The sequence below is a fragment of the Protopterus annectens genome, chromosome 17.part0 (genome assembly GCF_019279795.1).
Source record: "Protopterus annectens isolate FY-2018-M chromosome 17.part0, PAN1.0, whole genome shotgun sequence".
Classification (NCBI taxonomy): domain Eukaryota; kingdom Metazoa; phylum Chordata; order Ceratodontiformes; family Protopteridae; genus Protopterus; species Protopterus annectens.
The window spans coordinates 253,191,848-253,207,757 of record NC_056751.1 but is presented as its reverse complement, the minus strand read 5'-3'; the positions used below and the strand labels follow the sequence as shown (position 1 = coordinate 253,207,757).

The 15,910-nt window shown below is 39.8% G+C and overlaps 1 protein-coding gene across 1 annotated transcript in view; it reads left to right on the top strand.

Annotated features, from left to right (window-relative positions):
- DEPDC7 (DEP domain containing 7) overlaps nucleotides 1-15,910 on the top strand; it is a 317,686-nt gene that overhangs the window by 170,969 nt on the left and 130,807 nt on the right. The window contains exon 4 of the mRNA XM_044058996.1: nucleotides 1,296-1,479. Coding sequence (XP_043914931.1) covers nucleotides 1,296-1,479 — 184 coding nt within the window. The remainder of the gene's footprint in view (nucleotides 1-1,295; nucleotides 1,480-15,910) is intronic.

Below are 15,910 nucleotides of genomic sequence, written 5' to 3'. Positions count from 1 at the left end.
TCAGTTCACATGAACCTGGGCTTCTCACTATTCCTATTCAAGCGCAACCTGGACAAATGGATGGAATACCACATATTCACACTGGGAGTGGCACCCATGTCTGTCGTGGACAGGGGGAGTCTGACTGTGTAGACTAGGCTCTGCAAAATATATTCCTTTAACAAAGATGGATGGGGCAACTTGTTAACACTGCTAGGCTTGTAATGGCTCTAGGGTTGCTAGCCTAGTAACCTTATTTGAATCTGAGACTTTGCTTGGCAGATTTGTTCCTTCATTCATATTGGCTGTTTTTTGAGAGATGACGTTTCTCTTGAAATATTTTTCCCCTTCGCTATTGTTTTGAACATATTTATCTCATTACCACTGATCTGTAAGAAGTACATACTGTCAAGCCTGTAAGTGTTTGTGTATATGTGCTGGCCAAAGGGACATGCTTTTCGAAGCCTGAAAATGAGGGAATGCAAAAAATGTGCCTTGCTGGAGTAGCAGTAGAGCAATTTTAGATGTGGAAAACAACAAAAATGTCTCGCCACAGAATACTTGAAATTCATGACCTTGACAGCAAATTATTTGTAGAACACCCAAACCAGAGTGGCTAGGGAGCATCACTGGCATCTGACAGGGAAGTTTTGTTAATGGTAGCCACACTGTTGCTGGACAGCTAGATTGCCAGCATGTTTATATACATATAGATACATTAATTTATATGCAAAAAATTCAAATGCGAGGGGGTTTGCCCCCCACATTGGGGAAGGGTGCAGAAGCACTTGCTTGCCTGCAAAAGGTGTGTTGACCTTCATAGGGCCTCTGCTTTTCCAAGGTTTTTAGATGTTTTGGGGTTAAATATTTGCGTGGCATCTAAATGAAACTAGATTTATTTATAATGGTTTCTGTTAAACTGTATACCACAAACCAAAACTTTTGCAATAAAAAAACCAATATCTAACGCCAGAAACCACCAACTGAAGCAATAATCCAGTTTATACTGTATACCAGGAGACTGTCACAGCTTTATTCTGCTTGGCCAAGGTCGCAAACTTGGTACGGAAAAGTCCAGTCTAGAAATATAGAGACCAAGCATTAAAATGAAATGGCTGAAATAAGTGTTTTTACCTTGATAAATTATTCTAAATATTAAGGTAAACTTCCAGAAAGTGGCTTGAGCCCCACTTTAAGTTGTACATCACACTTTCGTTTTATAAAAGGAGTATTTTATCAATTTAGTAAGGCTTTATTGGTATGATTTTGTTTACATGCAGGTTTTACCTACTGATTTTGTAATGTTTGACTTCCAGTTGTCAACAGGGTGTGGCAAGAGCAAACAATCAGACGTCTTCTAGAACTTGTGGAACTTCCCATCTTAGACTCTCTGCTAGACATAGATGACTACTCTAAAAGGACAAGATCTGATAAAGAATCAGATTTGATGACCACCAACTATTTGGACAGAGAAATTCTGAAGGCTTTCGGGGACTCTCAGTAAGTAGCATTTGTAATAGTATTATGATAAAAATCATTGTTTATGTAGAGTGACTTAATTTATCACTTCAAAAACACAAGTGGGCAGCCCAGGAGCGGTGTGTGATTAACCTGTTTAGACTTGCCTACTTTGTGAAATGAAGATGGAAGGGGAACAAATGTAAAACGTACAGAATGAATCTCCTTAAAGATTCTTTGCCTTACATTTCCTCTGTGGTGTCTACCAAACTTGCGTATGCACTTTCAGTATGTTCGCAGATGGTCCAAGACTCTCTACATTACACTAAGTTTACCATAACCATACCTGTATCCTTTATCAAACTGTTTGCATATATGTGGTAATGGGGGTCAAATATGGAGTAATGTCAAAAATGACAATAAATGCATCAAAAATCCTCAAGTCACATAAGACTTTGGAATGGAGGTGAGCTTAAGATGTAGATGCACATACATTAATGGAAAACGAGCCTTATTAAAATCTTCCAGTTACATATGTTATACATCGTGTATGTTAATATATAACGATCATTAGCCAAAATTAAATTTATCAATTTTGCCTTCTCTTAAACCTCCCGCCGCCTCCTAAATATTATTCAGCATGAATTGTTAAATTCCACTTATTTCTATGTAATTAGCTGTTTCCCTTTTCTAAAGATCCTTCCTCCAGATATTTTTTACAATATTCAGTACCCCAAGTACAGTTGTTAGACTTTGATTTCCACTGGGTTTTTGGCAGCTAATAGCATTAAACTTCACCTTTCTGTGTCTAGGTAGCTCAGATCCTTTGCCCAGCCCAAAAGAAACATTGAAACCAAAGAGAATCTTTGCCAAAAGAGAGCCCAGAAATGGTCAAAGAATTTGAAACAACCTGAAAAAATGAGCACTTTTGTCTCCTACAAGAGATTTCATCAGAATAAAACTGTCCTACCACAAAGTTATTAAGTAGTACACAAAAATATTTCATTGTTCAAGAAGAACTGTAGTATTCTTTAAAGGGCCAGACACATGCACAGTAAGAACAATGATGCACATAATCCTTGGCAAACAGGCAGCACAACAAAGTGTATTGAAACATTTGATTTCAAAATAGTGTGATTAAAAGAAATTGAGAAATATAACCATTTAAAAAACTGGGCAATAACTTATTAGCCTAAAAAGTTAAAAAGGGTATAATTGAAACACTGCCATTCAAACCAGGGGGGAAGGTAGTCCCCAGACTAAGTTGCCAGTCCAGTTCATGTACATTTAAGTAATTCTTGCAGCCCCCCCAGCAATCCAGTGTGATCTTTTCTAAAGTTAACAAAATGAAACTTGGTATAACTGTTTGTGTGTGTGTGTGTGTGTGTGTGTGTTTGTGTGTGTGTGTTTGTGTGTGTGTGTTTGTGTGTGTGTGTTTGTTTGTGTGTGTTTGTTTGTGTGTTTGTTTGTGTGTTTGTTTGTGTGTGTTTGTGTGTGTGTTTGTGTGTGTGTTTTTGTGTGTGTGTGTGTGTGTGTGTGTGTGTGTGTGTGTGTGTGTGTGTGTGTGTGTGTGTGTGTGTGTGTGTGTTTAAATACATGTTCTGACAGCTCACACAGTTTTGCCAACATAAAATGCCAGACATATGCACATCGCTAGGTAAATTTGAGAGGTACAATTACCATCATGAAAGATCATCTTTGTTTTCATTACATTTCCTAGCACCATAACTTGGTTCCTAATGTATGTCCACTGGTTGCACCATCCACATTTAATAGTGTTCTTAGAAATCTTAAAAATGTGGTATGTTTGATTTCCACCAAGCTCAGTTTGGGGCCAGTTTTTGAAATAACTGGTTCAGGCCCCACTAATGGATATAATTCTGGGTTATTTTTAAAACTACACCAGTTTTTTGAAAGTATGTGATTTCCTTAGAGAATTTATAATATTTGACTACTAATGCCCCAAATTTTAAGAGATTGATGGAAAGTTATGGTAATTGTACCACCAAAGATGTGTGCAGGATGTCCAGCAAGTTTTATTTTAGTATTATAGAAGAGATCCCAATTACTTGCAAGAACATGAACTGCATTGGCAACTTCAGATTGGAGGGCTGCCTTTCCTCGTGGTTCGACATTGTTTCAATTGCACCTGCACCTGCTTTAACTTTGAAAGCTAATAAGTTATAACAAAACAATTGTAAAAACTTGGGCTATATTTGTCATGTTGTTTACACAGGCAATTTTTTAAATCAAATGTTTTGATGCACTTTGTTGTGCTGCCTTTCTGTTTGCCAAGGATTATATGCATCATTGTTCATTACTGTGCATTTACTGTCTGGCCCTTTAAAGAATACAACCGTTCCTATTTTCTAACTATCAATGAAATCTCTCTGCTATTTAATGGCTTTGTGCTAGGACCATTTTATTCGGATGAAGTCTCTTGCAGGAGATGAAAGCACTCATTTTAGTTTATCAGATTTTTAATTCATTCTTGGAGCATTTCTGGAGCCTTATTTGGCATTGCTTCTCTTTGGTTTCAAGCTTATCTGGTTGATGCTGCACCATTTTGTCATTTCAGAAGAAACCTTTCCATAGTTCATATTTGCTTCTTTGAGGTTTTGTCCTTGTCCATAGTTAAAGCCATTTTTTCAGTCAATATTTCTGACTAAGTACTTTGTAGGGATTTTTTTTAATCTGCCAACTCATTATACTCCCAAAACAATTTTTTTTTCACATTGATGACTGCCACAGTAGCCTAAGCTGTATAGGTTATATCCTGCGATGATAACAGCCAGCCAGCTTCCAAGGCTTCAGGGCACCTTCCATATGCCCAAGCAGTTAGTCAGCTTGAGCTAACTTGCCTAAAAAGACAGCCTTCAGAGGTTTCCTGCCTCTGACGAGTACACTCCCCTAAGGCTTTCATGGATTGACTGACTGTGCCGTTTCGTTTTTTTTTGGGGGGGGGGGGGCTTCCTTTAAAAAAAAAAAAAAAAAAATTGATAACTCAGTGAAGTGTTATTTCAGAGCTGAGACTTGTTTTTAAAGCACCGTCACAAGACTGTGTTGTACTTCTAAATGGGAGTACCTTTTTTTCATGTTAGTTTAAAAGTTATTTAAAAATTCTTTGGAGAAAGTTTTACTTTTGGGGCTGCTAAAATACTTTTTACTGTTTCTTTGAAAAAAAAATGTGACTTTTAAAGACTTTAAATTTTGCCACCTCTTACTACTTTCCTTTAGGAAGGGGAACAGTTTTTGGCTTTGTTGTGGAACAAATTGTCAGTCTCACGGTCAGTCCTTCCAGCCACAGAAAGGAAAAAGTTAAGCAAACAGCCTTTGCCATTACAACAGGCTAGCAATTTGCCCCAGCTGTAGGTGGGTGATTTCTGCTGAGGCAGTTTGTACTTCAGACCACTCTGTTTTCCACCTGGATCCTGCTGTAGCACCTTAACCAACTGTGGACCAGGGTTTAGCTGTGCCCTGTGTGGCTGTTGTGGTCTCTGTGGGCTAGGAAGAGCTACTGTTGTCAGCCCTGGGAAAGGGAACAAGGAAGGCTTCCCTGGTATTTTTTTTTCTTTAGAATATTGTGCCCCTCCCTGGGGAAGCTGCTGCCATTAACACTGTTGAACCAGTTAGTTTTTAGTCTCTTTCTGAAAAATACAAAATGTCTACCCCTGGTCAGATTTTCTTGGAAAGGAGTAATCTACTGGATCTGGCTCTGGGGTTTAATTCAGGCTGTTGATCCTACTTATAAAAGGTTCTGGTAAAAGAAAGAGGGATACCGGTGTTCCTGAGTTTCAAGATTCTGAATCCGCACAGCACGATGAAGGGAGGAGCTGCAGGTTCAGACTCCAAAGAGAGCTCAGTTTCTTTACTGAGAGTATTTCCAGAATGTCCTAATATTTTCAATGGAAGAATACTGAGGTTTCTCAGTCCTTAAAATACTATGAGTTGTTACAGAAAGAGTTTCCAGAACCTTCACCTCTTTAGTTCGGTCAGCTTTGTAGGATGCATTAACTGCAGTTTTCCTGATACTCGGCCAGCTGCCCCTAAAAAGGCAGGATGTATAACATTTCTCAAGCTTAAAACTTGACCCAGCAGCCACAGCTTCAGTTAATCCTTCTGGTAAACATTTATTCAATTCAGATCCTACTTCCTGATAAGGATGAGAATATTGATAAGCATGGAGAAAGTGTGTACTTCTGCAACTTTGATTTTCAGAATTTTAAATCGCGCTCCAATGTTAAGGTTTGTTCTGACTAATTGTGAAAAATGTGTGGAATTTTGTCTGTGGTTTCTTAACTAAAGTTAAGATTCTCACATTATCCTATTTTACAGTTTTACTATAAATTAGTGTGTGATTCAGTTGATACTTCAAAGGTTTTGTTCACTGGTACTGTTTTCAGGTTTGCCTGGCTGCATTTTCAGAACGTCCCAGATAAATAAGATTCTAAATTCTCCATTGGATAGTGTTTTTTGCCCCTTTGCAGCAGAGGCGATCAAAAAGTAAGAGAGGGATAAGTTGATACAGGGAATATCTAGGATTTTCCACCCACCATTTCCAAATTTTCTAAGTATTCGCTAATCTCATCCAGTTTTGGCAAAAACATACAGTCTCAACACAATGCAGGAAAACATTTTAAGAAATGGCAAGGGGTTTCCAGAAAGAAATCAGGAGCTCCAGGACAGTCCAAGTTAGAATGATTTAAAGTGCCTCTTCTCTCCCCCCACCCACCCCCCACCCCCACCCCCACCCTGACGGTCCCTTTTCTCTTGCAGAAATTTGGAAATTCCTCTTTTTCTCTTTGGCAACAGCTCCAGACAAATGGGTTCTGAAGATCATTCAAGGTTACAGATGGCAGCAGGAGGAAATTCCTTGTTTCCATTGGGGTAATTCCTCACTCACCAGGCTAGACTTCCTGTTCATCACATGCTGTCTCAGGAAGTCATGGAGCCAGTTCTGCCTGGAGGTTATTCAAGGATATTTTTAGTGCCAAAGAAAGAAAATGCTGAAGTCCAGTTATGGATCTATCTTTCTTTCCTAAACTTTTGTCAGTGTCCAAATTCAAAATGGTGTCACTATACAACCCATTGCATATCATTCAAGTTTCCTAGTAATTCTAGATATAAAAGATGCTTTGCGCATCCATATTCATCCAGGCTTTAGGCCTTTAAGGTTCTGAATCATATTGGTTCTTTTCCTTTAAACTTTGAATTATCCACTGCACCAAGAGTGTTCATGCCTAGCTCATTGCAGGCTACAAGGTATCACTGTTTTTGCATATTTAGATGACTTTATTTTTGCCGAAACTTTTCAAAGTGTCAGGAATCTCACTTGTGCAAAACTGGATTCCAAGAGGTCATTAATTTTTTTGACTCAACACAGGATTGTGTTCTAGGGTATCAGCTAGACACTTCAATTCAAGGACTTTTGCTACCACAGGAAAAATATTTTCTAAGGATTTCCACTCAGACGTCTATCAATATGAGCACATAGCTCAGGATTTTGGGTTTTGTGACATCTGATTCTCTTGATACCCCTAGTAAGACTCCACATGAGAAAGATTCAATGGTAGCTGAAGTCACTGATCCTAGCTGTAACTTTTTTTTTTGTCCTTTTAAATCCCAGTGCCAGAGTTGGTCAAAAGGAAAATCCATTTGGAGACTGTAAATATCCTTCACTCCAGTTCTCCCCTTTTCCCTTCTTTTTACAAAGCAGTTAGTCACCATAGACGCCTCAGACTTTGCTTTGGGAGCAGTTTTAGAAGGTATAAAAGTGAAAAAGGTTTGGGACACACAGGACGTATGCAAGCACATAAATCTAAGAGATGCATACCCTGCTCAAGGCACTCTGTTCTAGCAAATCTACTAGTTGAAAAATTCAGCTCAGACTTACCCCATCTCCAGGCAGTCAATAAGAAAAGTACTTTTCTAATGCACCTTTACAAATCCTTGGCTACCCACCAACTAACATGCCCCTCATATGATACCTCAAACCAAATGGTTTGAGGTGCATGGCTAGGTTTGTAAAGGCCCTAGTGGGTATTGACCTAGTAACCTATGAACCATAATCTTTTTCTAAACACATGCACATTACCTAAATATTCTAGTTTCTTTCTAGCACTTTGCAGTTGTGCCTCTTGTGAGATTCCCTTATTCTGCAATACATTTAACCTTTGTTAGCCCCTCTGAATAATTCTTACTACTTGACCATCTTTCTCTTTTATTTCTATTCTATTTTTAAACTCCATTTTCATTGTATATTACTCAGTAGCCGTCGCATCTGAAGAAATTTCTAGATTTTCTAACAACTCAAATGTCCACTAAATTCCTCTTTGTAACAGGTAGGTAGGAAACCACTGAAATATCAGAAAACGACAGTCTCCAATTAGTTACTGCTCCTTTTTCTGTTCCAGTTCTCATATTCCATTCCTTGTTCTCTTGAGGGAGGTTCTGTGAGCCCATCATTCAAAATGGGCTTCAAATGATTGCTTTCCATAGTATTACCTCAATCACATCTTCTGTAATCATTCTGAAGGGGCAACCTATTTTTAGAAATCTATGTTCTTAGTAGATCGCATTCATCTAGGAAACATCTGAACGTGCTCACTATCCTTGCTGCCCTAGAAAATTGACCTTTTAATGACACATTTCAGTTTCCTGCACTACGTCTGCCCACCCCTTTAAGCAGTTTGAATAAGTTTCTTTTCCCAAGTGTCTTGAAAGTATATCTCTTGTTAATTTATTTTTTTCAATAGTACATCCAGATAAATTTGCCCTGTTCTACTATGTATGTAAAGATAAGGAATCCAGTATCAAAACTAGAACACAAAATGGATACAAGTGGTGGAACTATAAGGTGAACAAAGTAGATGGGGAAATGAATGGGCTTATGGAGTCGGAATGAGGTGAAAGACTAGATTTCTAGTAAACTGTATTCCCAGTATAACCAAGGAGGTTCTGTGGCAGCCATTACTTTAAAACCTAGGTAAATAATGTATACCCAATAGGGGTTGAGTTGGCAGGTGAGTAAAATAGATGTTTGGCAGATAGCTAAAACATAGGGATAGATTGGAAATGTACTGGATTAGACTGCAAGAAATGTTAAGTTAATAGAATGGTAAGAAACTGAGATCTTGGCTTAAATACGCCGTTTGTAGAAAACTGCATGGATTTCATAAATTTGTAGCCAAGACCGGGAAAGGGTGAAGGGGAAACCTCCTGTAATCTGTAACAGAATAGTTACAAAACTATTAGGCAGTGCATACAGGGCTATATTACACACTAGAAAGGGACCTCCCATGAGAATTGAACTTTACAGAATTAAAAGAACTCTGGAGGGACTTGCAAAACATTGTGATGGAACTGGTGTGGAAGGGATTTTACTTTGGGAGGGGGGAGCAGGACTGTCCCTTTTAAATTTGTAACAGACTCTTAAGTAATTCCAGGCCTCTAACCTTGATTTTATGATGGTAGTATCAAAAGAAAAACTGGAAATATCATTAAAGACCAGAGATCAAGGTGGTTACAAAAGTAATGAAGGAGTTGAGCGCAAATGAAACGTATGCAAGATTATTCTCGCAACAAATAGTCTGTGTGCGCAATATCTAGCTTTGATCACTGAAGTAGTAAATGGAAGGTAGGGACAAGCTAGAGCCGAGTAACCATATGGAAGAAATTAATCAAAAGAATCTAAATGATCTCTACTGATTTTTAAGAATTACTTTAAATGAATATAAAAAGGAAAGTGACCCACTTGCCTGCCTTCCAAGTCAAACTACACTTTTTTTTTTTTGATGGAATGACTAGAATTATACAGAGTGGGAAATCAGTAAGTTGGGAATATCTTTTGTATTACATTTCTGTACATGAGGAACAGTTGATGATCCAGATGAGTAGTAGAGGGTGCTGTCTTACCATTTGGGTATAAATGTTTTAAACAGAATAAGAATGTAATCCTTGGTATCTGGCCAACACCAGATGTATGGTAATACGTAAAACGCATTTAATCTAAATGGCTGGTTGGTCACTTGGGGGGAAAAAAATGATGTGCCATACATGACGGATGCACAGTGATTATAAATATTAACTATAGTTAGGAATTTTTATGGTTTGAAACAAAAATCCCATTCACAGTTTTCTGGCCCTTTCCCTCGATAGTAATTTTAACAATTCCATATCTGTCTTGCACTCTTTCCAATGTAAGTCATTAATCTTTTTAAAGTATATCCATACCCAAAAACTGAACTTTCTTGGATTTTATTCAGTACAAATATGACTATCATTTTACGTCACTTGTAGTTTTTGGTATCTTGAAAGCTGCCATCATTCTTCTAGCCTAGGCACATTCATCCCAGAGTACCTCACCCCTCTTGGCAGAGTAGGCTTCTTTTGTAGTAGGGCTGTGAGCCCAAGGAGCTGCTGCTGCACATCAATGACTTTTGTAGCTGTATTGCTTCTAAATCCCTGACTTGCTGAGTGAGGTATTATTGGTGAGAATGTAGGGGGTGTTGCAAGTAGGCTATTGCCACCTCTCTGGTGATGCAGGGTTTAAGAAGTGCAACTACTGCCAATCCCATCATAAATGGCTTGGGTCTATATTAGTTAGGACTCCTGTCTAGCATGTTTCCCATTAACGTCTCACCTGGAAAAGGTGAGCAGACATTGCCCTCTCATTTGTGTATGCTGTTCAGTCACCCAGTCCAGTAGCTGAATCTGGGGATTTATCCCTTGTGCCATAGCGCTTGACCAGCAGTTATTTCTTCTGAGGCTGCGTAAGGTCCAAAGTGGCCTTGGACCTTTAACACTAACCTAGTAATAGAAAAAGCGCTCTTTTCAACATCTTTAGAAAGGTTAAGCTACTTTGATTCTGACCCTTAAAATACCCAAACGTGCTGCAGTACCAGGAGAATATTCTCAAAAGTTGAGCTATTAAGCTAGCCTAGAGGATTTCTGTGTCCTAGGACCCATAAGAAGTGTCAAAACATATGATTAAAGTAGATGCCTTAAAAGGGCTGCTAGTTTAGGGTCTGTTTAAGGATGTATATTTGAGTACAAAGTTCTTCCTAACTTCAAAATGCGACCATAGTGGGAAGTAGTTTGGCTCTTCCTGACGAGAGGCTCGAAGGGCGGAACTTGCAGGCAGTTAAGTGCTGGGGGAGGGAGGCTTCCTAGGCTGGGCAAGCTCCACTCTGCCAGTGATATAGCATATCAGGAGATTACATGTGTGCAGAAACATGCATGCACCTCCCATAGGTATCAATTGCAGTGCGTGTAAGACTGCCATAGTGGGATAAGGAGTGGCACACTCCCAGGCAGCAAGTATGATGCTGCCCCAGCATTATCAATTTCTACACCAGGCTTGGACATGAGACTGAGCCCAGGGGAGGCTACGGTGGGGTCTGGTTGAAGTAGGAAGGTAGCTGATGGTCAGTTGCAAGGGGGGGGCAAATGTTTAAAAAGAGATTAAAATGCTGATAGACCTTTTTGCAAAGAGATCTGAGAGAGACCATTTGAAATCTGTGTATGCAATAAAACGCTATGGAGAGCAAGACCATTGCCTAATGTTAAGATTAAGTTATTGAATTATGATGGAGTGATAGTATTTGCGCTGGCGGGTTGAGAGAAGCATAGCACTGGGTTGAGAATACAGTTCCAGATGGAAGAACCTAGTTTTGAAAAGGCACATTTAATGGCATTGATATACCATGGGTGAAAAATGGGTATGATTTCTCAGGCGGTCTTGTGTATGGGAGAACAATTTTATCTTGGCTCGCTAAACACGAACTGTACTGCTGTCCAAGTTGTTCAGTGGTTAGGGTGTGTGGAAGGTGCGCCCCTAAGCTTTAGAAGGCCGGTTGGTTGTCTCCTCCTTGACTTGTATAACCCAAATGGTTTTGGGCTAGTGTGAGTGGTACCTCACAAATGCTCAACTACTCATGCCAAAGTTGTATGTACCCCAGAAAAACTATAACCAAAACCTGGCTAGTATTTTTGGAAAGCAAAACTAGGCTTGCAAAGGCCCACTAGAGTGAATTGTTTGGTAATGAAGATCTCATAGATGTTCAGCTGGATTGTAATACTGTTGGGTAGGATCGCACCTTCATCCTCTTCAGGCTTCTTCATGAAGATTGATTAATGTGCCAGTTTGTGTTGCAGCTGATGCTGCTGCTTTGTTACATTTCTAGGCTTGGTAAAGGGTGCCAAGCTGGACTGCACTTGAAACTTTATCTCCATAGATCCTTGTCTGGAGATTGATTTGGAAATGCATTAATTTGCTCTGCATAAGTGAGGGCATTTTTAACCCAGTTTTGACATGTGTATTATGATTATAATTCTTCAAGCCATAGGTATTGTTACCTTGATTTAGCTTTTTTTTATATAGGTCTAGTCCTGTGCAGCCAGACTGAAGGGATTTTTTTAGCTCCGTATTTCTATCTGGCATTGTAAGACAGACAGGGCTGCAAGTTATACTTGGGCTGCCACTGATCATGGAGTAGGACTCGTGCCTGATGTCCAGCATCTGAAAGATATGTGGGAATACTGACATCACCCTTCAGCTGAATTCCATTTGTAAGCTACTGTTGAAATATCTTTGGTTAGTGCCTTCAGAGTTGTATTCACCTTTTTCCATTGGTGAAGGGAGTAGAGTCAGCAGGCTCCATTTGTTTTTAAAGGGAAATGGTGCTTAAGGTAGCATAGTGGGCCTTGAGAAAGCATGGTCTGAAACATGCATTATGTAATGGGAGTTGAGTTTGAGAAAACTTTGAAGGTTGTGGATGGTGCTGAAATGGTAGGGAAGGGCGAAAGAGAACTAAGATGGAAAGAGTCACCATCTTTGAAGACGATGGCAGGCTGGAAAGAACAGTTTCTGGCAGGAGAAGTAAGAATGCGTTGTCTTCACCTAAAGGCAGTTTGGAGAAAGGTTGACGGAAGGAAGGCAGGTTTTGATGGTAATTTTTAAAAAAGGGGGGGTGCTATTTTGAAGACCCTGGTGTTTACTTGTAAATGAAGCTCCAGCTGGATCTGAAGGTGATGTTTGTTTCTGTGGTTGGGGAGGTACTGGAATTTATGAATGAGTATGTGGCATTTGAGTGGATATTGGGCTACATTGTTAAACTTTTAGCAGATTATATGGACTAGGCGGAGAGAGATGAAGGGTTGTTTGAAAGATGAAGGTTCTGATACTGTGGAATTGTCCTTTTTATATGCAAGATGCTGACTGAGATGAAATGTGGGGTACATTTTTAAAGCTGATAGGTGTTGAATATTCTGAGGTTGGCAATGAATGGGTTTAAGCAAAAAGAGAATACTAGGCAATGCACAAATCGTGAGTGCATTCTGTTAGTGTGTCTGTTTAATGCTGCAGATACACGTGCAGCGAGGGGAAATTATGTTTTTTCCGTATGTAGGAGATGTGGCGGGGGGGGGGGGGTCTTCTACATGGAGTGCTCTAAAGTTTAAGTGGTTCCTGTAACGAATGGTAATGTTGAAGTGTTGTACCAAAAACTCTAACGGGAAAAGTTTAAAACCTGGAAGTTTTATGAATGCATCTGGACCTTGAAACCATCAGAAAAGTGGGAAAATACCTATGTAGGATGGAGAAACATCCTAGAGCAGTGGAAGGGACTTGTCTTTGACTGACCACTGTAAAGATGGCTTTCCATTCCTATATCTGGCATGACATACTGACAAACTAGCTATTTCCCTGACAAGCTAACCATGTCTTTCATCTTTTCCCATATGGGGTCACCACAGCAAATCACCAATCTGCAGATTGGCACAGGAGTTTTTACAATGTCTAGTTGCCAGCCTGGCACCCAACCTTCACAGAATGTGTACACACACACTCACACCTACCTGCATGTCTTTAAAACTCGCTCAACCCCAGGTAAGACATGTAGACTCCGCACAGAAGGTGCCCCAGCCAAGAATCGAACCAGGAAACCTCTTGCTGTGAGGAGACAATGGTAACCGCTGCACCACCATGGCTGGTATATCCCGGACAAGCATGTGGTGAGTGGACTATAGGTGTGATGTGAAGAACGAGCTAGGAGAGACAGATTTAATTTGGAGAGTGAAAAGTTGGTGAGAACTGTGGCCCATATCTTTTAAGTGGTGTGGGCTTGTGATGACCTGAAGACCGCAGCAGTAGCAAGCCTTGAAAGGTTTAAGGGATGCGTGTAGAAAGTGAACTTGAAAAGGTGGTTTTAATGACTGAGGAGGTAAGGAGCAGTTATGATATGCTTATTGATTTAAAGGGCTAGTGATCAACAAAGATCAGGAAGTCTGAAGGTACAAAATGTAGAGTGAAACTAAAGGCTGGCTGTAAAGGGGTGAACTTGTTTACTAGGCTAGGGAAGTAGACTGGTATGGTACAAGATGGTTCAGGTGTAATATGAAAGCTAGGTGGGTGAGAGGATGTGAAAAGGAAGTGATATGGTTGACAGTGGGTTATGCGAAGCCTTGGAATGCGAGGAACAAAGAAATACATGGTAGAGAAAGTTCTAAGGAATTGGTGGGAGAAAACATGTTTGCAAGCATTATAGAAAGTGTGGCTAAAAATGAAAATCTTGAGACAGTGGGATATGGTAAGGGCATGGAAGAATAACTGGATTCCTATTGAATTGTCGACAGCTTAGGTTGTTGAATGCTTAAGCAACACCTAAGGGTCGAAAGCTTACAATAGCGAATGGCCATATCCTCCAATTCTTTCCTCAAAAATTCATGTGGCTGTTATCGAGGATTTGCCCTTTCCCCAATGTAGAGCAATCCCGGAGTTGGTATATTTAGCTGAGGGCACAGCAAAGCCTCCCACTTGTTTGGGTGCATTTATTTTGTTTACGGACGGCCACCCGAATTCTTTCCTGAGGAGAGAATTAGATGATGTGGCCATTCGCTATTGTTAGCTTTCGATGCTTAGGTGTCTATATTTTAGGATTCGGCAACCTAAGCTGTCAGTGTTATGACATATCAGTTCAGAAAACTCCGCTTGGAACTTTTAATAGGTGTAATGTAGCTGCTCTCTAATCACAGTAACCCACCGTTCTCCAGTATTCTATTTGCAGTTTAACTGGGAAAGTCCACTGGGCCAAACAAAGCCCATTTTCAGTGGAGGCCCAGGGAGAAAAGCTCCTCACTATAATAAAAAGAACCTTCAAATACATTTATATACATTGGTAGTATACCATTATCAACAAATTGGATTACAAAGTTAAAAACACACACTAGCAGTTTGGTGACCAGAGAGATAGTAGTGAACAGATTAGACTTTTTTTTTTCTTGTATAGAGTTTGTTCAATAAAGGATTTTTAGATAATGCACAGTATAGAAAATTAGGGAGAGAATGTCATTGGAGCTAGGTATTTAAGGAGGCTGTGTGCAAGTGCAGTTCAGGTGGAAGATAGGTCAGTGTGGAGAGGAGCTTTGAAGTGGCCAGGATTTGGGATTGTTCTGATTGCTAATGGAAGAGCATTCCAGTTTTTGTCTAAAGAGTAAGAGAACAGAAGTCTGCCGGGTGGTGGGTTTGGTTTGTGAACCTGAAGTTGCTGATATTCAGATCTAAGGGAACTATTTTGGGGGGGGGGGGTAGGTGAAGATGGAACTAAGGGACAAATCAGAAGGTTTAAAGATGCGTTTGTGAGCAGTGGTAAGTTGTAAATTAGTTGAGTAGCTCCAGCAATTTGATTTTTTTTTCTTTTGTTTTAGGGAGTGAAGAGCAGTACAATGATGGGAGAAATTTTTGGAATGTGTTGCTAATTTTGCATCTTGTTATAACGTGAAGTGGTTTGGAGGTTGGCAAGTAGAGAAAGCCATACATTAGGGAAGGGAGTAGGTTGGCAAGTAGAGAAAGCCATACATTAGGGAAGGGAATAGGTAAGCGGAAGCAAGGGTTTGTTTGGCAGGGCTTTGTTTGGCAGGGCTAAGGAACTTGTGCCTATAGAGCATTCTAAGTTTCTGATGTGTGTTTTGGATGTTTTATATCAAATATTAGTTCGTCTGTGGACACTCCTAAATGTTTTGTGTAGCTGACAACTTCTATTAGTGCTTTACTATGGGAGTCTATATTGAACATGGCTTTGTCCAACAGGGATGATTTTTTTTTGGGGGGTGAAAAGCATGATTTTGGATTTATTTGGGTTGAGGGTTAGGTGTTTTTTTAAACATCCCAGGATTCAGTAGTGGAGAAGGCTGTTTGGGTTTTGAGTTGGAGTTAAGGCATAGATTCAGCTGTGCAAGATGATGGTTGAGTCATCTGCTTATTGAATAAGGGCTTCATTGGGCATAGTTGTGTGGAAATTGTTAATGAAAATATTAAATAGGAGGGGACCAAGTATGGAGCCTTGAGGGGTACCAGTAGAGGTGCTAAGGTAAGAAGAGGTAAAGTTTTTTGACATTTGATGGCCTGTTGCTTCTCTTTTAGATAGCTTGAGAACCACTTGAGAGTGGTGGGGGGGTCCGAAGTTAGTGAGTTGTG